This window comes from Dunckerocampus dactyliophorus, chromosome 7, assembly GCF_027744805.1.
Source record: "Dunckerocampus dactyliophorus isolate RoL2022-P2 chromosome 7, RoL_Ddac_1.1, whole genome shotgun sequence".
NCBI classification, from domain to species: domain Eukaryota; kingdom Metazoa; phylum Chordata; class Actinopteri; order Syngnathiformes; family Syngnathidae; genus Dunckerocampus; species Dunckerocampus dactyliophorus.
In genome coordinates, this window is record NC_072825.1 from 11,251,076 (window position 1) to 11,277,819 (window position 26,744).

At 39.8% G+C, this 26,744-nt stretch overlaps 3 protein-coding genes and 1 long non-coding RNA gene across 12 annotated transcripts in view; 1 reads left to right on the forward strand and 3 right to left on the reverse strand.

Annotated features, from left to right (window-relative positions):
- Positions 1–1,249: 1,249 nt before the first annotated feature.
- On the reverse strand, positions 1,250–12,317 carry LOC129185389 (lysosomal-associated transmembrane protein 4B-like). The gene is made up of 7 exons (XM_054782380.1): positions 12,085–12,317; positions 10,303–10,414; positions 7,602–7,675; positions 6,069–6,191; positions 5,825–5,923; positions 4,741–4,836; positions 1,250–1,984 (listed from the first exon to the last, which is right to left on the reverse strand). The coding sequence occupies exons 1-7, from the start codon at positions 12,178–12,180 to the stop codon at positions 1,901–1,903; spliced, it is 684 nt and encodes a 227-aa protein (XP_054638355.1). The 5' UTR covers positions 12,181–12,317; the 3' UTR covers positions 1,250–1,900.
- LOC129185390 (uncharacterized) lies at positions 6,586–22,027 on the forward strand. Its single transcript, XR_008572065.1, has 3 exons — positions 6,586–6,713; positions 17,339–17,851; positions 17,961–22,027. It is a non-coding gene; the product is annotated as an uncharacterized LOC129185390 (long non-coding RNA).
- LOC129185388 (protein LYRIC-like) lies at positions 13,018–22,737 on the reverse strand. 2 transcript variants are annotated; one of them, XM_054782379.1, is made up of 13 exons: positions 22,106–22,737; positions 21,813–21,932; positions 19,363–19,438; positions 17,937–18,110; positions 17,573–17,623; positions 17,317–17,490; positions 15,910–15,987; positions 15,773–15,841; positions 15,537–15,676; positions 15,000–15,095; positions 14,139–14,249; positions 13,914–14,037; positions 13,018–13,760 (listed from the first exon to the last, which is right to left on the reverse strand). In XM_054782379.1, the coding sequence occupies exons 1-13, from the start codon at positions 22,436–22,438 to the stop codon at positions 13,696–13,698; spliced, it is 1,611 nt and encodes a 536-aa protein (XP_054638354.1). In that variant the 5' UTR covers positions 22,439–22,737; the 3' UTR covers positions 13,018–13,695. The 2 variants fall into 2 exon arrangements, with proteins under 2 accessions (XP_054638354.1, XP_054638352.1); XM_054782377.1 differs by having other exon boundaries at positions 15,000–15,116.
- Positions 22,738–24,771: 2,034 nt separating this feature from the next.
- Positions 24,772–26,744, reverse strand: part of ubr5 (ubiquitin protein ligase E3 component n-recognin 5) — a 37,567-nt gene continuing 35,594 nt past the window's right edge. For all 8 annotated transcript variants that reach the window (XM_054782185.1, XM_054782183.1, XM_054782184.1 and 5 more), the window contains exons 56-58: positions 26,534–26,678; positions 26,332–26,417; positions 24,772–25,516 (exon numbers count right to left, since the gene is read on the reverse strand). In XM_054782185.1, coding sequence (XP_054638160.1) covers positions 25,304–25,516; positions 26,332–26,417; positions 26,534–26,678 — 444 coding nt within the window. In that variant the 3' untranslated portion in view covers positions 24,772–25,303. The remainder of the gene's footprint in view (positions 25,517–26,331; positions 26,418–26,533; positions 26,679–26,744) is intronic.

Below are 26,744 nucleotides of genomic sequence, written 5' to 3' on the forward strand. Positions count from 1 at the left end.
GCGAGGGAAGCCACAAAACTCAAACCGTGAAGTGGCGAGGGACAACTGTATATGCTAAGAGTCATGATTTGCGCTTGGCTTGTTCTGCTGCCCTCTACTGTCTTGTTTCAGTTCTGCAGAGGAATCTGCGCTGCTGCTCTCCTAACGAGCACAGCTGCCACCAATCAGTAATCAAGCTCTTCTTAAGCAGTGTTGCTTAGTCAATCGGTGCCGGACTGTTGTTGAATCTTCACCAGTGGCGTGTATACACCATTCATGCCACTGTTGATAGTATTTCTCTTTTTTTTTTCATTTTTTTCCACTGCCAACTTTTACCAGCATGTGCATTTCCAGTGTTTTCCCTCATTTGTTACTTTGTCCTTTTGTTTGCACTTTTCTAGTTCCCTGGTGAGCTTTTGTCACCAGCATCTTCTGTTGTACTTTGTCTTTTCTCCTGTGTGAACGCCTTTCTTATTATTAAATACCTTTTTTACACCATCCTGCCTTTGTCTCTGCTCTGGGGTTCACGACACCTGTCACCCATGCCAGTGGTCATAACACTAAGTTACCTGAGGTAAACATCTACATCTTAGCTTTGTGTTACGGGTGACGAAGCAAATTAGTGTAATATCTAATAATATACATTAATTTTATTTATAGAATATGTCAAGGGCCAATAAAAAATTAGCTAAAAATGGCCCCCGAGCCGCACTTTGGACACCACTGGGTTAAAACAAGTTTTTTGCATAACCAGGCATTTGCAAATTAGCCAAGCGGTCGGTTGTTCAGTACATGCGTGCAGGATTTATGACGACAACAGTTTGACATTGGGACAGACTGTTTCAAATAAAAGCTGTTTTAACATAAAAACACAATGGCTTGCTCTGGACTTTCCATGTTCAACCGCAAATCTACAGCAGATTTGTAATGTCTACATAATAAAATGTTCAAATATTAAAAAAAACGCGACAACTGGACATAAATACGCTGATTCATGTGGTCAGAACGTCCAAACAGAAGTCTGTGTGAAGGTTACAAAGACTATTTTTGAGATATATTTCATCCAAAGTTGAGCATGGGTTTATGGAAAGACACGCTCGTCACCACAATTCCAACCACACAATGAGCACTTTGCAAAGTCAATGATCATATCTTACAAAGAGTTTCCATGTGTTATGTAGGCTAAGGGTAGTCCCCACCCCAATGGTGTATTAAATATGGAATAAAATAAAATGGAATAAATAACATAACAACCATTTTAAATCTCAATTTGAGTTTAATGAGCAAAAAAACATCTGTGTTTCACTTTGATTGCACATCACATCAGGACATTTTTTCCAATAAGCGTATCAGCAGAAAGAGACGTGTGTTTTTCCATATTGTAGACCACTGGCTTCGTTGAGAAAACACAACTCGTAACACAGAGGCCCGATGACGACATTACAGTAACTGTAAAACACCACTGGTTTCTCACCAGTCAAAATAAACGTTTTATCTTAAGGTGCAGCCCAGCATAAATAAAAGCAGAGACAGGATGAAACACAACACGGCAACCATTCACTCTTTACTAAGAACATGAGTTGCTTTGCTTAAATACAAAAGTGGACATGTGGGTCTCACATAGTACAATTACAGTACATGTACACACACAGCAAACACAGCATTATTAAAAATATATCTTTGTCTATTCATAATGATATAATGTCACCAAACTTCAAACGCAGAACTGACGATGTTAATTATAGTCTGTATGACTGATTGTTAAGGTCACATTATACGATGTACACAATGGTGGTGCGTGACGGCTTTGTTGATACAAAATGTGTGTGATATGAGTTTAGAAGACACCAAAGAGGCAGCGAGGTGCACACATGGATTGTAGAAACACCAGACTCAAGTCAGAGGGATGTTGGGAATGTTCTCATGCTGTCACTGCGGAAGAGGATGGAGGGGCACCCTGTTTAGTCGGAACACGGACGCTGCTATCATATGAAGGAAGAAGCACCTGTAAATAGGGAAAAAGAGACGGAGGACGAGTCTTTGAAAAAAAACTGTGACTCAACATGCATTTGAGAGCAACAGCACCATTTTAAAGAATGACCATTGAGATGTCACTCAGTGCAGTCTTTTATTTGCAAAGCTAAACCATTCTAACCTCATAAGGCAACATTTGTTTTGCTTTTCATGATTTTTACTCACTTTCAGCACATGCGTCATAGCCAATTATGCAAACTCGACAATTGTGTCATTTGTCATTACGTCGTTTCCACAACCCGCTACTCCACAAATAGATTGCAGTCCTGTGGAAAATGCTGTAAGAAGTACATGGACATCAAATAATCAATACCCTTTGGCTGCCTGCGACTGATACATGTAATAGCTCCCCCTACGCAAATCAATGTCTGGTTCAGCTGTGCTCCAAATTGGCTCATCACAGCATGACAGCATCATATCATCATTGCATCAAACCATCATGGTAATTTATTTTGAACATGCATAGAAGTTCAGGTTTTCCGCTACATGTAATTTGATCGTGGCGCACTGCTACTACAAAATAAAAGCCGCCACACTTTAAAAATTAGTTTTCAATGTGAAAACAATGTTAAGTAATATATTGTATGAATGTATGTATGTAACCCGCCATGTTTCATACCGCACGCACCGGGGCTTGAACACAAAACCTTCGCAATGGGAGGCAAGAGCGCTGACCACACGGCCAAAAGCCCGGACTGTCGACTGCGTGTTCAGCGCAGCTCTTAAGGCAGAGGGAGTGAGGTTTACCAACGTACACTGGCATCCGTTACATGTATATACTGTATATGCTATCTAGATACATATATAGATTATTATTTATGCACATATTGACCACAATTTGTTTGAAAACAATTTTAAAATCTCATAAAACATGTTTTTTTTCATTGTGCTTTATTTTGATAAACATGCACCAGAATCATCTGCCCTGTTGGCACTTGTGAACCAGATAAAAGTATGTGTCTTTTGTTGATGTTCACTTTGTTCCTTATTATCGTGAGAATGAAAAATAGTTTGTAAAATGTGTAGTCAATTGACGACAGCGCGTCACAAACATGAATAAATAATAACTATAGTATATAATGTAATATCCATTACAATAAAAAATAATGGATGCATGATAGGAATAAATGATAGCAGACATTCTATGGTTCACAGCAGCCTGCTTCGCAGAGAATATACACTTTTTGTATTTGTGTACCAAGAAGAAGCCTACTAAATAACGGATGGACAAACAAATACAAATATACTCTATATTTGGCCTTGGTAGAGAGAGGTCTGTGCTCTATTAAGTGGTCACTGCTAAAACCACAAATCTAATGTATAACAATGATAAATGATGGCATGCAAAGGGGACTGTCATGTGTGCACTCTGCTGCCATCTTTTGTCTGCTTGCAGTACCGCTGTTACTTCTTCCTGGGCAGAGCTGCAGCTGCACACCTGCCTCCCATCAGCAATCAAGACCATGACGCCAAAACAGATGTTAATCTGTTTATTTTCACTGTGAAAAATTACATTGAAAGGCACTAAAAAGAGTCTTTTTCCGGAGTCTGGAGCAGAATGCAGAAGTGACGTCACACCCTTACCCTCCATTGTGTCAATTGTTTCAGTGTTGTGGTGGCCCATTTTTTTTTTTTATTTCTGTTGTTGTTATCAACAGATTTGATATTAAGCCTGAGCGTTGGGTGGCAGGCTTTTGCTCAAACATTCGAGCAGGAGGAGTAAGCTTTCCAATTTGATAAATGTAAATGTGAACATGACCACGGGAATCCACAGTATTATGCCACAAAGTCAACAAATTATGTTTGTAAAATGGTGTTATAGTGGCCAAATATAATCAAAAGTATTTTTTCAGCCTTACCTTTTGTTTAGACGTGTAAACGGGTTGGATTCAATGAACTCGTGAGCCCACGTCAGGCTCACGATTCGCTTGTCAGCACCCTCATGCCAGTGTTGGTGATTGAGTCTAGTGAGTCTAGATTTGCGAGTTCCTGTGTTCTACGAGTGCTCAGCTCTGCGTTATTGAGCAAGCAGCTCAGAAAGGGACAAGAAGTGCAAGGGAGAGTTGATTTGATGTAAGAAGCAGATCTGTTACTTTTTCCACGAGGTTAATAAATTTATACAAATGCAGTAAGAGTAGCAGTTTCATGTTACCTGGTTTCCTTTTTAATTGAGAACAAGTGAACAAGTTAACGGAGACGAAACACCCGCGTGTCCCGGTTCAGTAAAAAACTTGCAAGTTTTGAACGACTGGGTCAATACTTTACAATTTCTAGGCCAGATTGTTTTCCTGCATTCACCAACATCAAGCATGTCGTCCTTCTCATGCTTATCCGGCCAGTGATTCATTTTTGTGCTTTTGTCCTTTTTGACAAACTACAACTATCCAGTAGGTTTGTGCCTTTTAGCTATTATACTTTGTTGCTGCTTTTCAGTCTTTTGTTTGTACTTCATTGGTCTCCCAATGACAGAATTTTGTTGTACTTTTCCACTCTTTGTAGTGCACCGTTAGTGCTTTATTTAACCTTGTCAAACCACCTGCCATCTCTGTCTCTGCTTTGGGGTCCAAACTTCTGGTGTGCCCGCCAGCCCTAACAGTGACTTTTGGACTTTATGTTGTGTTGACCCTGTGTGGTCTAACAAATGCTGTCTTTTAAATTATTCAACACACAATTCTGTGGAGGAATACATATTAAAAGGTGAGAGCTGTTTCTCATATGGTGACTTACCGTTGTGTCATTGGTTGTAACATAGAGCAGGATTTCTGCAGTGCCGCGGCTGCACACGTATCTGTAGCAGTTCCACACGCATGCTAGCAGGTAAGCCTGGTGTAAAACAACAGCATCAAAATACAAATGTAAATGCTCACACAAGAGAAAGATGTATTATTATTATGACAATCCTATTATACCCAACTGAGCAGGCCCAGCAGCAGCACTTTTAACATGAGGATACAAAGGCTTGTGTTCCAAAATATAATCAGGTCATGTTATCCTCCGAGGAGCTCTGATGTAACAATGTGTGGCTTACAGAGTGTAACAACATGCACATTATACTATTAGATTCCTTCAGTTCTGACTGTTATACCGAACACCTGAAAAGCATCATTTGTGTAATAATATGCACACCCAGCAGGTAGAGCCAGACATCTCCACAAGCCCAAAAAAATGAGCTTTCAACTTCTTCCATGAATTGTAAAGATAACACAACACTTGTTTTTGCTCCCATTTTTCATGAACTGAATGCAAAGATTGAAAGCCATTTTTACGTAGACAAAAAGCCGAATTCTCTTAAATATTATTCCCAAATCTATTTGTATCTAAGTTAGTGAGTACTTCAGCTTTGCCGAGATAATACATCCACCTCACAAGTGTGGCATATCAAGATTTGACTGATTAGACAGCAGCAATAATAATGAAAAATAAATAAATAAAAGTAAAATGCAAATGATTGAAATACCCAATTCTTGCCAAGAAACTAAAAGAAAGCATTAAGTAATATCATGTTAGACAAGTGTGCTCTAATACAACCTAAAGGTGTTTGATGGTCTGCCAGACTAATTCTTCCCCACTAAATTCATGACCTTTTTTCAGGGGGGCCTTCCCAAAAATGTTGCTACAAAGTCAGAGGCATAAAATGTCTTGGTAAGGCAAATAATAACTTCTCACGAATGTATTATTTGACTGTGTCCTAAGTGTTTTTTGTCATCTGAAGACACAAGAAGAAGACATCCAGTGTTGCTGTTCTAAGTAAATGTCAAGGAGAACCTACTGTGACTGTGATTGTTGCTGCACGTAAAGGAAGAGAACGTACCTTGAAAGCTAGAATACAGCTGATGAAGAGCAGCACGACGAGGACCATGCACACATTACTGAGAGCTGCAATCTCCTCTTTGTAGGGAAAATTGTCAGGCTACAAGTGGAGTGGGTAGAAAGTGTGTATATAAATGACACTGGAGCACCATGCTGTACCATATGCACAAAAGGTACACATGCTGTACAGTAAATACATCTTAAAACCTAACATCAGGCGACCAATGAATATATCTGTTTCTCACCAACTGCTGCAGGTAATCCTGTATCGTGTTTGGATAGACCACAATGCTCACAGCAACGAGGGTATTGAGTGCAAAGTCAAAGATCTGATAGCAGAAGAACGGGATGATCCAGGCAGCACGCAACTGAAAGAGAGATTTTTTTTCAGTGAGAACATATAATAATACAAGTGGAACCACCACTGAGATTGTACAGATTGAGATTGTATTGTCATTATTGCGATGGCTTTGCTCAGTGAGTATTGTCATGTTGAGCCAAGCTCAGAAGCTGATTTAACCACATATTAGTGGGGGTTAGGCCTGGGTGATAACCCGAAAATTTACCGTCACCGAAATGTATCACCATAACCGACGTCATTTTGCCCATGTCGGTAAATTCAGTGTTTTAATAAAGAAAATAAAAGTATTTTTTTGTCGGTTTGGACTGTATGCTGGTATGCTATGTTCATTCCCCTTTAAGATGAGGTACAGCGTGTGTGGTCACGTGACTCCACCCATCCAGCCTGAACAAGAAGGCAAACAGACAATGAAGGAACGGCTGATGGTTCAAATGAAGAAGCGGCTGTACAGTGACGGCATTTCACTCGCCTAGAAACTTCAGCCTTAAGACATGGAGATGAAGATTGGTCGCCTTCAAAACACAGAATAGTAAGTGTAAATTACTCTGGAGTTGCTTATCCTTCAATTATTGTTTTAAATCGGCTTCTTAATGAGCGTAATGGGGTCATTATACCCTAATTTATTTTAGATTTCGTCACCGTCACAGCCACCACTGCTGGGGCTGCCCCCGCCCCCCACAGTAAACATACATATTGCTATAAAAAGATGTTTATATAACATGTATAAATGCTTTACAGCCTTGTCACTATCATGGAATAGTGTTTAGAAGACATTCTATAAACAAGACATGACTTAGTCTGTTCTGTGGCAACTCTGACATCATTTTCCTATGTACCAGTGGAATAGCATCCTTTTTCAAAATGCATTTATACCGTACTTTCAAGCCAAATGCTTCTTGTAAAGGTGTTCCTTCATAGCAGTCATCAGTGAAATTATCACTACAGAGAACAGAAATCGAGGTGGGCAGCCATCTGTCTCTCGTTCTCTGCATTTTTGTCTTAAACCTTCCTCTTTTTGGAAAAGAAAACAAACTAACAGTATCACTTGGCTACTATAAACATCCAGCAGCAACACAACATTTTGGCATGACTACTATTTTGATGAAAAATATACTGAACCAAGTCGACAATCTACCTCAAGAAGTGTTTGTTTACTCTGCTTTAGCTGAGAGGTGTTAAGCTCATGATGTCACTTCAGGAATGAGGCTGAACTGTGAGAGCTAGTTCATCATGGGTGGTGCCATGAACTATAAATGTAATTTACAATGTAATTTACAGTTCACTTTAAAAAATCGAACAATGTAGAACATAATTACAAACAATATATAACATGTTTAAGCAAAGTTGATGAATCATGTCAGGGACCCTGTAAGGTACAATGGCAGAGCAAACTAATAAGAAACACTATTCAGTTTACCTTGTATGCACCATATGTTGCCATCCCACATATGAGTATCATCAGCAGAGATATGGCTGAGCCGATGCACATATCTGAAGCAGAGAGACAAGGTACACTTTTAATTATGGCTCTTATTTGCACAAACCTGGTTGTCCTATGAATGTTTGTAACTCTGCCAAAAGTAGATGGCAGTAGGTGCCGTAACTCTGCTTCTTAACACATATGCACCTGGTCTGCCTGAGAGACGACGTAGCAGGAGGGATCAGTGTTCACGACTTGCTGCCTATTTAGCGAGTATTCAGAACCCTCCAGCTTATTTTTTAAAAACTTTTTATTTTCACATTTTATATTTTAACTATTTGCTTTTCCAGCATTGGGCAACAGCACCTACACACACACACACATTAAAAGAAAATACAAATAAAAAAAAATAGACAATTAACTGAAGCATACAAAAGATAGAGAGGCTGACAGTGCGCCTATAAAAATGGCAGCATCCCAGGTCAAGTTCACCTGGATACATATGTGATGAGCAGGGGATCGAATGGGTTACAACATGTATGGGATCTTGTTTTTCTTAGTAGTCAACTCAGTACATTCAGGTATATCCACGTGCCACCATGTATCCATCCATATACATACAGTACATCAGCCCCAGGTCAAAACATAAATAGCATTACCTCAGCTCATTACAAGAAGACAAGCCTCTTTGCCTTTGCCATCTAGAGATCATGACAGTGTGAGTACCTGACAGAAAAGGCAAGGCAAGTTTGTTTGTAGAGCACAATTTGTACACAAGGTAATTCTAAGTGCTTTACAGAAAAGAAGGGTAAAATTGCTTCATAAAATCATTCTATAAAACAAAACATTTTAAATGAATTAAAATTGAATAAAATACTTTCAGTTAAATACTGAGTCATATACCGTACACACTTGAATAGAAGCGTTTTCAGCGTGGATTTGAACTTTTGCAAAGTTCAGGATTGCTGCACATCTTCTGGAAGACTGTTCCAAATTTTGGCAGCATAAAACTGCAACACAGCCTCACCATGTTTAGTCTTGACTCTGGGCACCCACAGGAGACCACTCCCAGAGCTTCTCAGAGCCAGAAATGTGGCTCTAACATGTCAGAGACGTACTTTGGCGCAAGACATTGAAAAGTCTTGTACACACGCAGAGCTGTTTTAAAGTCTATTCTCTCAGCAACAGGAAGCCAGTGCAGACACCTGAATACTGGACTAATATGGTCATAATTCCTGGTTCTACTCAGGACTCGAACAGAGCTCGTTTAGAGAGCCCAGTTACAGTAGTCCAGCCTGCTGGAGACAAAGGCATGGATTAGTCTCTCAATCTGTTTTACACACTATTCTCTTGATTTTGGCAATGTTTTTAGGTGTTTTTTAGGTAGCTGATGATGTTATGGATTTAATGTGGCTGTTAAAGTTCAGATCTGAGTCCATTATACCCCTAATTTTCTAACCTGATGATTAGTTTTAGAGAAAGAGTCTGAAGGTGATTAACAACACTTTCCCTTGCCACAGACAATGATTTTAGTTTTGTCTGAGTTTAGCTGGAGAAAGTTGTTTTGCATCCACACATTGATTTGATGCAGTGAGTAAATCTGCAGGACCCTGTTCACCTACCGTCAGTGACACGTAGATCTGAGTGTCGTCTGCATAGCTGTGGTAGGACACATTGCAGCTGCATATTAGCTGGCCGAAAGGAAGCATGTACAGATTGAACAATAGGGGCCCCAGGATTGAACAGTGGGAAACCTCACAGGTCATAGCCATTTGGTCTGAGACACAGTTACCAAATCCAACAAAGTAGTTCCTGTCCTCCAGATAGGACGTGAACCAGTTTAGACCAGTACCAGAGTTTCCCACACAGTTTTCCAACCTTTGTAATAAGATCACACGGTCAACTGTGTCAAAGGCTGCGCTCAGGTTGAGGAGAACTTAAACTGAGAATTTGCCTGCATCTGTCTTCTGACGGATAACATTTCTCACCATGATCAGAGCTGCGTCAGTGCTGTGGTGCGGCCTAGATCCTGATTGTAAATTATCAAACACATTGTTAGAGAGAAAAAAGTCAGTAAGCTGTTGGTATACAACCTTTTCTAAGACTTTTCCTAAGAATGACAGGTTTGATATGGGCCCATAATTGTTCAGTACTGTGGTATCAAGACTGCGCTTCTTCAGAAGAGGCTTAATGACAGCAGTTTTAGGGCTGCTCCTTTGGAAATGCTCCAGTCTGAAGTGAAATGTTAACTAGATGAGTGAGTTGTGGTAGCAAACTGCTCAGCACAGATTTTAGGAATCTGGTGGGTAACTCATCAAGGCAGTGCGTTGACGGACTCAGACTGCAGATGATCTCTTGGACTGTTTTGTCAATGACATGTGAAATGTGTACAGTTATTAAGGCAGTGTTCATTCCCGTATCTATCATTGATTGACTTGAAAAGGGGTGGCTGGGCCAACATGCAGCAAAGTATCGGGGGGCAGCTTAATCCCTCAAAAGTAGGACAAAAAAGGCTAACCGTGACTCTCACTGCGACCCACCTGCCAGACTATTCCTGTGCACACCTGCTCCAACTGTTAAAAAAGCCTTTTCAAATGCTGTGCACCTATAAACATTATGCTTGTGTGTATGTCCCTTTTGTTTGATTGACAAATATATCAGACATCAGTAAGTATGTTTGGACAGTATGCTTACTTACTGGCATCATCCATGACGTCCAAGTCATTAGCCAAGTCAGAACTGGTCAGGTGGTACTGCTCAGGATCACCGAGTGCTGTGAGCAGGATGAGTAACACCACAGCGTTGATGAGCTTAGGGACACAGGACATATGGGCAGATAAGACAAACAATATGGAGAGGGAGGACGGCAGTTCAGAAAATAAACCAACTGATATACAGTATCAGGACGTCAAATTAAGAAACACAGCTGTCAGTGAACCCACCGTATTATTATACGCCTTCTTCCTTTATAAAGAAAATAATGCAATCTCTTTGTTATTGTTAGCACACATACTGAGAGTTTCTAATATTGTGCGACAATTTTAAAACATTTACAATATATGTGTGGAATTAAGATGCTCAGCCAGTGTCTGATATTATTTTTCCTTCATTCATTATTTATTATCTTAAATAAGATCTCATCTATTAAATATTTATCTGTTTATTATACAATGTCTATGTCAGTTTTCACTATATCAATGGTATTTTAATGTTCGGTGAAACATACAAACACCAGACTTAATCGCCGGAACAACAGGCTTTTATTGCAGGTTTGAATTATCTCACAACAGGCACAGTAATAATAAGATAATAATCCTAATGGTAATAATCAAAATAATAACACAGGCTATTGTTGTGGTCATAAGCCATACCAAGCTAAAACAAGCTCAACATTGACCCCCTGATGTCACTTCCTGTCCTCCACACATCCAGAACACATTTATTGCAACACACACACAAGCATGACTTTTATTTGTGTCTTAAATGGCTCATTTATTCTTATTATTTCTACTATATTGGGTAATACAAGTGAGACTATACGGCTGGTATTTCATGTCTAGAGGGCTCTAATAATGTTAAAAACTGTATTAATGCTACAACACTGACAACTACACTAACATACATGTTTCTTTTTCAGTGTGCAGATGTGTGTGCGTAAATTGTTAGTCTTCCCGTTCATGGTAAGCCACAAAATGTGACTGGACTAAACTAAACGTCTTGTTAGATGAAGACATTTCACATTTAATACAAAAATGCTTCTTTAGTTGTAAATATTTTGGTGCTTAGCTCGCATTGTTACCTCTCGAGTGGGTGATTCCTTTGCTACCTTTGGTTTAAAGGTGAAAGGTGTTCAACTAACAAGAAAATGTAAAGTGGCCTCTGTTCTACTTGTACAGATGTACATAACAGAATAATCTGCATAAAGAACTGCACTGACCAAAACAACTCTTGGAGGGTAACGTGCATCCTGAGTCAGATGAGATATCAGGATGCACGTTACCTGAATGACCAGGTAGCGGTAATGGAAAATTCTCTGACAGCCTGAAACTAAACCCGGGTGCTACCTGCAGAGACCTAAGTTATTCATAGGAGAGACTCAGAATCTTTCCATGGGTGGTGTTTGGTGTTGCTTAGCCTCTCCATTATAATCACACACTGGGAAATCTATCATTTTATACATAAAAAGCATTCTTGAGCATTGTGTGTGTAACGGATGCCAGCCAGTGTGGCTGCGCGAGTTGAAAGTCCGGGGCTTTTAGCTCGACGCCGAGCACTCTCGACTCTCATTCCCAAGGTGTCCTGGGTTCGACCCACAGCGGTGACGCAGGCGCATAGGCATGCGAGGTCATTCATGCCTTGTTATCAGCTGATCATTGTGAGGCTAATGTGTTAGGATTGCCAGAATTTTATTACAATACATATATGGTCATATCTAACGATTATGTCTCTACAAATATGCGTATATGTAGGCGATGCTTACCATGTACCAGACCCCCAGAATGATGGTACCTGTGCGGACATGACAGCACAAGCAGCAGCTTGTGGAGTAAAAGTAGTCCCATGGGGATGTCGTCATCCTGTAGCGATTATAGCAACTTTAGAGCAGCATTAAAAGCAAAAAATAACGTCCTTACAATGTGTGCCCTCAATGAATACTGGCGAACACAATCTGCCCGTCTGGGACCTGCTCGTCGTTTATCTACGTGGGCAGAGTAACCCAGCACCGCATCACACCAGCTTCCGCTTTCAAATTAAAACTCCATTATCAGCGACATCATGTCAGGTTTATCGTCGCACCAGTATCCCAAGCCCGCACCATCACATTTAGAAAGGTTAAAACAGAGTCATTTGCCTTCTTTGAGATATTGGGAAAATTCCTTTGTTTTCTACAAACTACCTATTTTACAACCTCAACCGTATAATTGCAATCGATTGAATGCCGAGATTACAATGACCTGGATGAATGAGAATATTCACAGGTAAAGCTATTTTACAAGACCGAAAACAAATTCGGTACGCTATTAATATATACGTACATTATAAACAAGCCAGCAATTTGTCATTTCGCTTTATATTGAAATCTACAGTATCGCACTTCCGGTGCTCGAGCACTTCTCATACAAAGATCAAACCGGGTGATACGTTCCCCAAAATAGCTAATACTTTTTATGTAAAAGCATCTGTACATTTTCTAGCTTTAAATTGCATCCTGTTATTAGGGTGTGAGACCTATTATTCATAACATTTTACTCTTAATGGAAATGTCTTCCAGTGTAACTGGCAAATTATACAGACCATAACGTAAAAATGGTCAATAAATACTCTAGTAAAATGTGAAAGTGCAGTGTGTAGGTGCACCAACAGTCACAACAAAAACAAGAGGAAAAACAAGGCTAATGGTGATCTTTTTACATATGGCTTTAGCTTTACTTTTATTAAACAAGTTTTTACAAAAAAAAGTCAGACTTTTGAATCAACTACAGTTGGAAAGTCTGAAAGAGGTTGAAGGCATGGTACATCTTCAATCAGACAGAAGTCATATTTAGTAAAAACTGCAAGGGATTGGAAGGCTTGACAGTATACGACAGACAAGTTAATAAACCAGATAGACGCAGTCAGCTGTAATCTCACAGATCATGAAAAATACAAACATGTACACACACATTTGAGCCAAAATGTCCTCTGGCCCTTTTTCATTCAATGATGTTCACTGTACCATCAAGGGTGACAAGGGAAGGGAAAGGAAAGGCCAGTTCGGCAGAGTGTTGTCATGCTGAGTAACTTCATAGTCACCACAACAATACAACGATTTCTTTACATCTACATTTCTACAAACTAGCTCCTTCACTTATTTCAATAATGGAATTACAAGACAAGAGTATCAAAAGCATGTTTAAAATTAATTCACAAAGCATGAAATTAGATTCAGCTGCTTCAACGTTCAGTTTTTCATGACCCAACGACTGACCGGATAAAAGGTTTTCAATTTTCAGTCAGGATTTAAGGAAAGTCCATCAAGTCAACCATAGATCAGAGTTGTTGCATAATCAGGATATCAAGTCTTTTGCACGTGGTGGACTACAAAATGGACTCATGTCTCCCTCCTTGCCTTCTTCTTCTTCGATGGCTTAGCTGCTTGGCTTTCTTCAGGTTTTTCTGCAATAGATAAAATGTTGAATGTTTAGTCGTTTCCAAATTATTGTATTTCTCTGAAACAATGAAAAATATCTTTAAAAGGGTCCGGTGAGAGATTCACCAATGCCAGGACATGTTTATTTTTCCATACATATCATCAGCTATTAAACTCACGTTGTTGTGTTGTAGGAGGAAGGTTGATCGGAGCAGTGGCTTGTCCCTTAGGTAGCTTGGGTGGCACTTGTGTGGCAAGAGGTTTCTTTGATACGTTTTCCTTCACTGTTCGCTCCAATCTCAACTAAAAGCAGTAATATATCAGTTAGTTATATCCCTTATACCAATTAAAAAGTTGTGTTTCAAAACATTAACCTGGACTTTTTTATTGTTTGTTGTACTGACCTCAACAGCAGCTGCTTTCACAGGCTGGACAGCAGCAGAAGGCTCCTGAACAGGCAGCAGCTGCTTCTTCAGATGGGCTGAATGTTCTGCTTTCTTTTCTGGCACTTCAACCTAAGTCAGATACAGTGAAAAATAGTAATACATATCAACATTGAAATGACATGTCTGCACATCAAGTACATTAATGTATGTTGTGCATGTAACATTATAGTGGTCACTATTCACATTAGAGATGGGGCTGATACGATAAGAATACGTATAATTCACACATTGGAAATTGCCAATAACACCTGTAGAGATTCTCAACCCATGAGCCACATCTGTGCTTTAATGTTGTCAGCTTGTTGTGTGAAAACACAATATTAATCTATCACTTTTCACATTAGGGATGGGGCCAGTATATGTATAATTCAAGCATTGGAAATTGCCGATACCAACTAGGTGACTCTCGATCCATGAGCCATCTGTTCTTAAATGTTGTCAACTTGTTGTCAGCAACCAAAGCAAGAAGAATATCAGTAACATAGACATCTCCACACCCATCCACCTCAATTGCTCCGTGCACACACACACGCATATTCCGCCTGACACCTTCACAGTCACACTAAACAGTCAAGACATCCATACACACAGCAAAACATCTGGGTTGCTATAATATCATACTTGCCTGTAGAAAGGGGTTTAGTACAGCTTCATAAAAAAATAATGACAATGTTGCGACAGTGATGTTAGGACCCCTGTGCTGTGACTGAGCGCACAGTATCAGGGTATGAGGATCGGATCGGAAGTAATTCACATATATACATGTACGTGTGTGTGTGTGTGTGTGTGTGTGATTGAAATATTCCCATCGGCAGTTACCTGGCCTGTCGTTCCAGCTTCCTCAGCTGCCTTTTTCTTTTTCTTCCTCTTCTTTTTTGTTTTAGCTGCTCCATCAGCCGCAGTCTCTCCATTTTCCTTCTCATTTTCATCATCATCCTGACAAACATGCATGATGAAGCATCACATTACAAGCGCCATCCATCCATATACATGGGCAAGTTTTATACTCTGTGTATTATTCATCAAAATGCTATGGAAAAAATGGGGTTATTAAAAATGTACAATTACTCAGTTTTGGTGTAAAAATAAAATTGAAAAAAGTTAGCAAACAAGTTATATGTTCTAATAGGATATAACTAATAAAATAGCAGTTTTCATACTGGATAACATTAGATTGTGGTGGTGTACCCCACATTGTAGCACAGACGTGTTTGCATGTATTTTCGATGTATTAAGACATTACTTGGTGCAGTCAGGCACAAGAAGCAGGACCTTTGGGCCCAGGCCCTGGGAGTTGTTAAGTATATGTTTTTTTGTTTTGCAAGGTTCTATGTGCCTCCTACAGGCGTTACTTACAGCAGTAGCACTCAACAGATTAGGCTTAGCGGACTCGGGTTGCTCCTGAACAGGAGTTGGCTTAGGGGTGGGCTCTTCATAGTTGCCCCAGGCTTCAGAAGGGGCACTCCAGTCCGAGCTCGGATCCATTGAACCACCATCTGAAAACAGAAATCTTTAGTAAGAAACTGTTTGCAAGTCTTGGACAGGACTAAAAAGAGGTGAATGATGGAAAATGGTTTAGTTGAAATTCTTACTGAATCCAGTCCACTCATCATCCACTTTGGGGTGACTGAGCCACGGCACATGATCTGCCAGCTGGGGTTCTAAACACACCATGACTGTCATACTTTGCCTATAAAGATGAGAAAGACTTGAACCATACTGTACTTACCAGCACCGCCAACACCCAGTTTAGTAAAGGACATCAGATTCAGATCAGCTGGAACCCTATCAATCACAGTCCAGGAATCTAGAGGGGGAGAGGAGGGACAATGCCTAAAAAAAATCTTTCACAACTTCAGATTATTGCTGCTAAAGGTGGTTCTCCAAGAATTACAGCATTAGCTTCTGCATTTTTGGCATCGTTTGTTACATAATAGCATAAAAGGTCTATTCACATTAAAACATATGGTATCTGTGCACTTGTTGCAATTTTTATTATTATGATTGTAGTTTGCATTGGTGAAAAGCGTAAAAGGCCATGCACGGTTGTTCCTCTACAGTGGTACTGGCCTAATCTTCAGCCCTGGCAACAAACAATTATTTTAATTTTAGCCTGATACATAATAGAAAAAATAGACAGATTATGTATGTACTGTATGTCAAATGACAGTGGGCAAACTGTACATAAACACAGACTATCTTCTGGGAATGTTACTGATAACAATGACAGTCAGATTAAGGGATCACTTGGGCCTAATTTTGGCTGTTCACATTAATTCATGACCACTGGCAACCTGCGAATAACAAATTTATTTATTTCAGCCAAGTGACATGACAGGCTCAACCCAGTCAGTGTGTGTTACAGCTCACTTGTGCCAAGTAACCAACACCGTCGGCAGCACTTTGGTAGCTGAGCTGCACTGCAGTCAACAGTAACAGTGGTCTCACGTTTGTTAACATGATACAGTCAGCCCCTTGTTCAGTCTTTTGTTTCAGCGATGTGTGGTTGCCATGGTTTTAAGTGACCAATTAGAGATTCTGTGATGTTTTATCTAACATCAACTGCATTTTTTGGAATTTTTGTGTGTATATATTTTTCCCCCCACAGGATTATCAATGATATAACAAGGGAGAAATATATTTTATTTTTTAAATTTTATATATACAATTTACTCGTAGAACTCATTTTTGCTGCTGAATGACAATTAGCTACTGGTGGTCCTCGTGTTGCAACATTTTCTGGTTATGAACACACACCCCTAACTTATTAATACTGTACAAAAAAAATCCTAGTTGTATGCATGTGGTGGAAGAATACGTAGGTGGTGTAATACAAAGTCACGCATCGCTAAACTGTGGAAGGACATACCGGTAATCACTTTTGTTGTTTTTAGTTGGCTTTTAAACTTTTTTTTTTTTTTTACACTTAATTTACATTGCAGTTGTAGGAACCAAACTTACTTGTACCCACCTACAGGACCACAAGTGTAATACTTACCTGTAAAGTATTTAAATGTTTTATTATGGCAAATGTATGGAATGGACAATTCTGAGCAGCCATTGCATACATAGGCAGGTAGATACAACAGATAAGAGATACATTGACTATTGATAAAGGTGGAATCTCTTTCAATACCATCAATATCTGCCCTCCACAGTGGTGCTGCAACACTTTGTGTTGGTTCTCTCGTGGTAGTCCATGGGCCTTGCATCTTTGGCACAACAGTTTGGGGAGGAACCATGACTGCCTTCACTGCTTGACTGTCAGTCACACCTCTAGCTGCCACCAATGCAACATCACTCCTGTCATCTGATATCAACAAAGAAACACTTCACAACAGCATGGACCTTGAGGAGACATCAGTGTTAAAGCCTTTTCTACTGGTAATTACCTTGAGAAACAATAGCATCAACCTTCTCTGCTGTCACTTTTGAAGACTCTCCTGGGGGGGAAAGGAACAAAAAGGTTAAAAATGTGTGCTGTGTCAGCCATGCAGCAGCCCCCCTCCTCTGGTCTCCCAGCACTCTGCCCAAACCTCCACCCCTACAGTGCTCAGTATTTTTTTCTGGAATTTCCTCTTGTGGGACTAATAAAGGCATACCTTATCTTATATCTTAAGAACAGCAACAACAGACACTTCCAAATACAAGATCAAAATTAAAGTATCAAGGTATGAAATATTAGTTTCATTTTCTTTGCTTTTAGACTGTTTTGTTTTTTTTTTAAAGTAGCCCACCTTTACTACAAATACACACCTTTTTTCTTCTTTTGGTTGGCAGGTGGAGGGGCTGCTGAGGGCTTGCGCTGCTCTGGAGGACCACTCGCAGGCATGCCACTGCCTCCAGGACTGGCCGAGCCATCACTGGAACTCTTGTCCTTCTTGCGTTGCTCACGCTTCTCCTTGTTACTGACCTTGGTCTCCCATGTACCTGGAAAATGAAGTTGAGCGCAATGTGAAATGAGTTGCAAAATACCAAAAGAGCTTATTGTAAGATTAACGACTTATGGATTTGGTAGGATGATTAAATAGATTGCTTAGACTCGTTATCATTTTTTTTTAAATACCTTTAAGCACATGTATGTATAAACAGACAGTAATGCTTGTAGCACACAAAAGCCCTCTGCCACAAAATTATTATATTGTTAGGTTAGCTTGACACACCTACAAAATGGGAAAAACTTGGTCACGCCTTAAAAACAAAAAAGGTGTGAAATTCACATTCTGCCTTAAATAGGATGAATAAGACTCGGTACAGTTTTTCACCAATGCAAACTACAATCATAATAATAAAAATTGCAACAAGTGCACAGATACCATATGTTTTAATGTGAATCATCATTTGAACCTATGAAAACCAAATTAGACACTAATTATGATCTCAAAGTAAAAGATTACCATTAGTACTGTCCCCAGCCGATACTGATATCGGTCTGACATCGGTACGATAAAGAAAAAAAAAAACAAAACAGCTGTATTTGTAAAATAGTGGGAAAATCTGATGCGCTACTTTCTGAAAACGATGACGTCACTGACCCATCGCCACCCTGTCCCTGTCACGTGACCAGAAGTGAGCTTTGACAACAACCCAACATAATATCTGAATATTTAGACTGGCGTGACTCACCCCAGACGACATTTTCCTGATATTTTGTTGTCTTATACTCAATAATGACAAGCGGAAGACGATGGACTTATGAGAATGCATTCTTTCTTCTTCTATAGTTGGTGTGTCATGGGGTTCTGTCTGTGTGTCTGTTTACAGCACCACACATAGGTCTGCCTTATGTATTACATCCTTTTCACCAAGTGATCCGTTCTCATCTGGATGCAACTATTGAGTAATCCGGCATAGTATGGATATAAAAAAAATTTCCAACCCGCCAAAAAATATTAAATTTTAAACCCCAGAAACATTTCTGTGTCGATAGGGCCTTAAAGCGACAAGCGCAACGACAACGGGTTTTACTGTATGAGCATGACACATGCGCCAACGCATCGATGTTCCAGGACCCATCGAAAATGAGAACTAGACAATGATGAATGGCAGCAGGAAATTTTATGTTTAGGAACACTGGTCATTAGAAATGGCACAATTAAAAACAATGATGACAACCTGGCTTACTCTCCTAACCACAGTAAACAAATAAACCTTACTATGAATGTGATTCTTCACGTTTTACCTTCCTCTGGCTCCTTTCCGGCTGCTGTCACGGTCTCCTTCACTGTCTGTTTGGCTTTCTTCTTGGACTTCTTGGTCTAGAATATGAGTGACAGCAAACTGAGCGACAGCTTATCTTTGTTTGAAAATCACAAACCAGACAGCAGCAACTACATCAGCAAATAGTCAGTCAAATACGCATACTCTAGCAATATCTATTTATAAGTGTAGCAAACTGATACTGATAAGTCCATCCTGAGTCTTATGACCATTTGGACAATGGTTTATGTGGCTTCATGCTATCAAGGAGGTTGTATTGAATGAATTGCTATACCATGTGACATAAGCCAGGAGTCATCCCCTAAGGGGATGCAGCATCTGCTGGTTATGGTTAACACTTTAATGAGGGCTTCAGACTAACTGTTTTTACTAGGAGCAGTGGCCCCTAACTTAACATTTTAGGAGCGCGAGCAAAAAATTTAGGGGCGCACATCAAAACCGACTTGCAAACACTCAAACAATAAATGACAACTGTTTTTGCTATCCACCCTGTTTCTGTCCACAGCTTCACAGGCCTCACTAGTGCCTCACTGGTGGTCCGCTTTCCTTCTTCTTTGGCGTTTGTCTCCTTTCTTCCTCTTTAGGAGTTAATGTGGGTTGGCAAATTCGCTCATTTGCACGTTACTGCCAACTACTGGTTTGAAATGTAGAGAACAAGTTTGTCAGCAACAAAAAATATTCAATAATAATAAACTCAAATTGGCAAATTAACTGGTAAGGTTGGCAACTTCTGGAAAACTAAATAAGGGGTGTTTAAGAGTAATACAACTACATGGGAAGTTAACTGTTTGTTTCTTAGTTAAAAATAACAACAGAATAAAATAAATTAAATATCTTTCTTATAAAAATTTGTCCTGCTTAATATAAAACAGTATAAACTGAGTGTCCATGTTTATGCTAGTGCAGGTGTATCTAACTTCCAGCACTATTAAAGCTACTTTGACAAAAAGAAATTAGAGATGAGCTATTTTGTGTTTTATTTGACTGCCAACATTTCAATTGTACATTATTTACAAACCACATCTCCACTAAGATAGTGTGCTCATTGTTTTTATACTATTTGGTGTTCATTTGTTCATTAATACAGGCATCGTGTCAGAAGTGAACAGTTCTAATAAATACTAAGAGTTGAAGCAAATATTCTTCGGTGAGCTACTCAACTGATCAGACGACGAGCTACTGGTAGTTCACGAGCTGCCTGTTAAGATCCCGTGTTAGCGTAACAATTTTAAAGCTATGTGTTTTATGTTGAACAAAAACACACAACTAGTGTTTTGAAGACGAGAAATAATTATCATAATGGTGACAAGAGAGAAAGGTTGTTAAGTGACACTTTGAAAAAGTAGGTTAGCATGCACCCCATGAACGAAATGTCACTGCCGCCAGAGAGACAGTGGAGCCAGGCAAAATGTGTAAACAAAGACGGTACAATAGTCGAAATTCAATACGAGCCAAACATGAGCAATCACACAAGCTGGTATTGATAGGCTTAGACCGTGACAAGCTGTCATCAATTCACAAACTATTTTTCATTCTCACTTTACTGTGATGGCACATCAGCAAGTAAATGAAAAATTCACTCGCAATTTCTTGTATTTTAGTTGCAAAATGCGACCATTTAGTCGCAGTCTGGAGCCCTGGTAATCCAACACTGGCAGCTGCTGTGGTTACATCACGAATGTGTGACAGTGACACAAGAGAGGGTTCTCCCCCCTCCCGCCCCTCCTGAGTTTCGCTTTACAGGACCCCTACAATACACTCACTGACCACAAAAGGAGACACCACCTCGAACAGAACTTTGAGAGATCACGCTCCATTTGGAAATACTGTGCTTGTAGTGGTGTACAAGAGTACTCCAATGTTCAGTTTGTTTTGAAATATTTCTCAATATGATGCGCTGTGTGCTGTTCTTTGAAATTATAACCTGCAACAACAATAGTAGTACTTATCAATGCATAGTTTTTCCATTGTATTTGTATTTGTATTTGTATTTGGCTGTGCAAGCTTAATTGTGAGTAATATTGGTGTGCCATTCCAACAAGGCACGCGACTTAAGGAAGCAGGAGAGTTCAATGGAGAACTGGAGCAATCCAAAGAACTGGACAAATATTGACGGTTACATCACGTCGACTACAAGAAAATTAAGTGTAGGAAAAAAATATAAATGACAAATGTCGGAAAGTGAAATATTTTAAGTGTCAACAAGTAAAAGTTATGATGTGAATTATCAGTAACAGACATGAAAATTAAATATAAACTCTGCGTCTTCCTACTCATTTTCACACATGTTGAATTGTGAAAACGTAACCATGTGATGTTCCTTAATGTAACATGTTGCACATGTCTGAAAGAAATTATCATACCATACTGGGGTTAAAACTAGCGGGATAAGACGAATGCTGCTCATATTACCTCTACTATCTTTTCCCTCTTGGTTTGTACAGGAAGTGGCTGGTGATGTGGCACTCTCTCTTCTGCAACTATACCATCCTCTTCCTGGAATTCAACAGCTCGCCCATTCTGCTGGGCTTTCTAATAAAAATGAGAGATTGACCGATCAAATGTTGCAAATGTACAATAAAATTATTCATTGTATATATTTATCTAGTGTCCTATCGTAGTCTACCTCTGAGGCGTTAATTTAGCAGCTAGTCTCGCTAATGTACCGTTATCAGTACATATTTCGTATGATTTGATTTACGTGCCTTTTCCGCCTTTTTCTTCCTCTTTTTCGGCTCCTCCGATTTAACTGCCTTGCTGGCAACTCGTTTTACTTCGCCGCTGTCGTCCACGACGGTGACAGCAGGCCGCTTCTTGAAGAAGAGAGCCCGGCACATCGAGGCCCATAGAGCGAGCATCAACACCAAGCCGGTGCATGCCGCTAAGAGGATCGCCCATGACGGAATGAGCTCAGGCTTCAATGCTAGATCCACACCGAGCTCGGTGCGCAAAAACTCCAAACCGTTGGACAACAATTCATTCAGGCGATTTACAATCAGCTTGGCCTGCTGGGAGGCCACGTCCCTCCACTGTTCCATGCGTGTTGCTAATGAAGCTAGCCAATGATTTACAATGAAGCCCGCCCCTGTTAGCCTACCTAGCTTGCAGTGCTAGCTAAAAATAGTGGAACGACTTTGCCATGACGGAAACAATATAATGCGTTCCTCCTCTACTGCCTACAAACCAATCTAACTAGACTAGTCTAACCTACCTAAATGGACTGCTCTTTGAAAAATAAGATAGGTAGCGGATATCATCGTAAAACAACCGCCACTCGAGCGAAACAGGTTCACCTCATATGGCTGCGACTGGAGGAGAACGATGCCCTCTTACTACATGTGCTGCGTTCACGTTCTATCCGGAAGTCATGTAAACCCACCTACGTGTAATACAACAATAGTAAATGTAATTTACGATGCAGTAGTAGGGTAAAGAAACGTAAATGTAAATACAATTATATTCTAATAAGAATTGCTACAAAAAACAAATTTTACAATACAAAGACCCATCTCAATCAATTATCAACAAAAAGGTCCAAACTGACTGTTTGGACTGTGTATTATTTGTACATTTCCAACTATTTACAATGAAACAACACAACATCACAAAGCATTACACAACCACACATAATTTAAAAATATGCAAAAATGGAAACAAAGCTTCCAGGTAACAGTTATTGCTCGTCTTTAACAAAGATAGGAATTCAGAAACACAAAGTGCCTCATTTGTTTCCTGCTGCTCATTTTCCTCACCTTTCCAGCGTGTCCTCTCAAATTACGTATCCACGTTCTTTTACTCTCTCCTCTTCCGCCTTCAAGTCTGTATGCTCACGGCTGTGCAGTGTGTGTAACCCCTTCTTAGCCCCTCTGCTCACTGTCGACACATAAAGCACGCTCCATTTTGACCAATCACGTTAGGCTTTACATAAAAACAGACAACAAAAAGAGACCCCTCCCGTCGTTCTCCTAAAATAGCCAATTCTAAGAGGTGGCTTGTTTGCGAACGACCCATCACTATTAAACAATGCATTGACCACCACGAGGGGGCGCCTCAAATTGATAGTATAATACCAGTATAATACCAGTATAATACCTTGCTAAAACAACTGCCAGGCACAGTTTTACTGGCAATAACCACTTTTATAAGTCGCCGCAATAATGGTTATTACAGAGCTTGGATAATGTCATAAGTTAGAATATTATTTTTAAAAACAGAATTATTAATTCATTCATTTTCTATGCAACTTAATCTTCATTAGGGTTGCAGGGGTATGCTGGAGCCTATCCTAGCTGACTTTGGGCAAGAGGCGGGGCAAACCCTGGACTGGTCACCAGTCAATCACATATAGGGCACTCACATTCATACCTATGGAAAATTCAAAGTCGCCAACATGCATGTTTTTGGAATATGGGAGGAAGCCAGAGTACGCGGAGAAAACCGAGTTTGCGGGCCAATCAAGCTCAGTAACACCATCTTCATTGAACCAGCTTTTGGTATCTTTGCAAGTTAGAGCAGGTGCCTAGCCCTGCTGGAAAATGATATCAGCATCTCCATAAAGTTTGGCAGCAGAAGGAAGCATGAAGTACTGTACAATTTCCTCATAGACTGCGTACTTCACAAAACGCAGTGGATCAACAGACCGCAGCCCAAATCACAAATGACTGTGGAAACTTCACACTGGGCTTCAAGCAATGTGGATTCGGTGTCTCTCTAATCAGGAATACTATCGCCCATGTCTAGGATTAATCTGTGCGTAGTGGCTCTTAATGCGATGATTCCAGACTCAGTTCATTCCTTGTGAAGCGCCAATTTCTTGAATGGATTTTGCGTTGACAATCCTCTCTCAAGTCTGCGGTTATCCCATTTGCTGGTGCACCTTTTCCTTCCACTCAACTTTCTTTCAATATGCTTGGCTACAGCACTCTGTGAACAAGCTTTAGTTTTTGTGGCTTACCCTCCTTGTGGAGGGTGTCAAGCCAGCAATCTACCCCATGATTGTGTAGCCTACTGACCAATGAGAGCCCTTGCCATGATTAGTTACTTTTTGAATTTCATGTAACAGAACTACAATATCCAGTAATTCAACCCACCCGTAACTCATTTCAGTAGAGTTAGAACTTGTAATACATACATGCAATTCTATGTAAAGAAAAAGCAGACAATGTGAGTCAACAATAAATTAAACAGAGTTCCAGATGCAAACATGCAATGAAACATGAACTGTATAGTTTTTATACCACCTGAATAGCTTTATATTTTGGTATAGCAGCAATAACATTTCCTGCAAAGAAAGACACTCGGATTTTTCAGAATGAAACCTTTAACACTGAAATGAAATCAATTTCCAAAGAATTTGTCATGAAGAATGGACAACATTTTGCATCCAAGTTTATTTTGAAATTCCCTACTCCCCCTGTACAAGAAAAAAAAAGATTTTCCAGAAAGGCAGCAGTGAACTGTCAGTGATAGTACTTTTCTGGGGAAGGAAAAATTATAATCACAGTGCGTCTTCTTTTAAATACCTCTACTGCCGTCATCTTTGGCTGGGTTTCGTCTGACAGCATTCTGTCAAACCAAATACCTGGGAAGCAAACGTTTAAGCCAATAGAGCATAGCTGTGGGCTTTACCTTTTACAGTGCCAATGCAGGAATGTTCTGGACTGTATACATATTTTTCATTAACACAAAAGGGAAAAAAAATAAAAATTGAAATAAAAATAACATGTTTGTGTTCACAACACAAATACTGTCTGGGGAGATAGAGACAGTATGTCAAATTTAATAAAATTGTATAGACAAAAAATAAATCTACAAAAATGGAGCTAAGTAAATATTACACAACAGTAAACATCGTTTTACTTCTTTTTTTTTTTTCCCCCCCTCAACTCTTTTCTGTTGAACCTCTACACAAAACCAAAGTTCTTGGTCTTAATGGCTAACAGGAGTTTCTGTTTGAGTATTTGTTTTGAAGAATACAGTGGCACGTAGAGGCGCGAGATGCATGTATTGGCTGTGGGGAGGTGCTGGTCATCTGGAGGTCGGATGGTGATGGAGGGCATAGGCTGAAAGCCCTCTTCGCTGGCTGGCAGGGAAGGGCTGGACGTCCAGAAGTACACCTGATGATTTAAAAAAAAAAAAAAAAAAAAAAAAAGTTAAATTGATCAAACTCTGCATAACATTCATGTCATTCATTACTGGGTTAATGAATGCTATACACACGGCCCAGTCAGGTGTAGAGTAGGCTTGGGCAGGTATGAGATTCTGACAGTATGATAACTTTGGGCAAAAATATTACGGTATTATAATTACAGCTCCAAAATGTGTTGTTTTGATATTTGCTTAGTTAAAAAAAAAAAAAAAGCAAAATGCTAATAAATACAATCAAGTGGCTCAAGAAGGTCACAACATAAATCAATTAAAAAAAAAAAAACTCACAATGTTACATGATTTCATAGTTGTGAATGTGCAAGTCACACTTCCATTTCCGGGTCATGTGATTATTAGCAACTGCAATGTTAAGTGGTTGTTGCTTATTGTTCAGTGGAGAGTAAACGGTTTATAGTAGTTATCCGAGACTCCTGTCTCGTTCTAAATTATATCTCCACATTTGGTGACCCTCGGCATGAGTATTATGTTGACCGACAATAGAGCGGCCGTACCGGCGCCACTCAATGCTAACGAGGCAGGTAACGCCAGTGCTATCTATGTCCGACTTGTGGCAACACAGGACACGCCTGTGGTTTCAACACATCAAAGCCCAGTTCCGAATTCGAGGAATAACACAAGACGTGACAAAGTATTATTTTTCAGGAAGAGTATGACGAACAATTTTAGTGGTTTTGAAACTGTGACTTTTTCATACCGTGGTATACCTTGAAACCACTAAACGGCCCATGCCTACTGTGGCGAGTACACAAAGATCCAATCTTACCAGATCTTGCCTCTCAGTCATGCTCATCTTTTCAACGATGGACCAAAACCAGCGCTTGAACTGCAGTAGTTTGTCAGCATTTTCCCCTGTTGGGAAAAAAAAGGAAAAAAAAGAGTACATTATGGTTTACAATAATACAGTTAACTATGTAAGTATTACATACTTCGATAATTGACAGATTAAAAACCCCAGATAACCATACCAGATTCATCATTGAAGGAAGTGAAGCTAATTAGCATCTGCACGTTGACCTCTCCGCAACCATTGACCAGCAACCTGAAGTCCTCGGCAGTCAGGTCTTCAAGGGCATTCTTCGGAAGAACATCCAGCAGACCCTTCCTCATTGCCTTAGATGGACATAAATCAGAAGGCTTCTGAACAAATTTCATTTCACGTTTCATTTAAATTTTGGG

Excerpts from the sequence above, each read along its gene's own strand:
- LOC129185389 (XM_054782380.1), bottom strand. The coding sequence starts at position 12,180 with ATGACGACATCCCCATGGGACTACTTTTACTCCACAAGCTGCTGCTTG. Across the intron at positions 7,676-10,302 it reads GGACGTCATGGATGATGCCA|ATATGTGCATCGGCTCAGCC; the intron begins GTAAGTAAGCAT and ends TCTCTGCTTCAG. Across the intron at positions 4,837-5,824 it reads GCTGTATTCTAGCTTTCAAG|GCTTACCTGCTAGCATGCGT; the intron begins GTACGTTCTCTT and ends GTTTTACACCAG.
- LOC129185388 (XM_054782377.1), bottom strand. The coding sequence starts at position 22,438 with ATGGAACAGTGGAGGGACGTGGCCTCCCAGCAGGCCAAGCTGATTGTA. Across the intron at positions 17,624-17,936 it reads CAACCAAAAGAAGAAAAAAG|GAGAGTCTTCAAAAGTGACA; the intron begins GTGTGTATTTGT and ends TTTCCCCCCCAG. Across the intron at positions 15,677-15,772 it reads TGATGAGTGGACTGGATTCA|ATGGTGGTTCAATGGATCCG; the intron begins GTAAGAATTTCA and ends TTCTGTTTTCAG.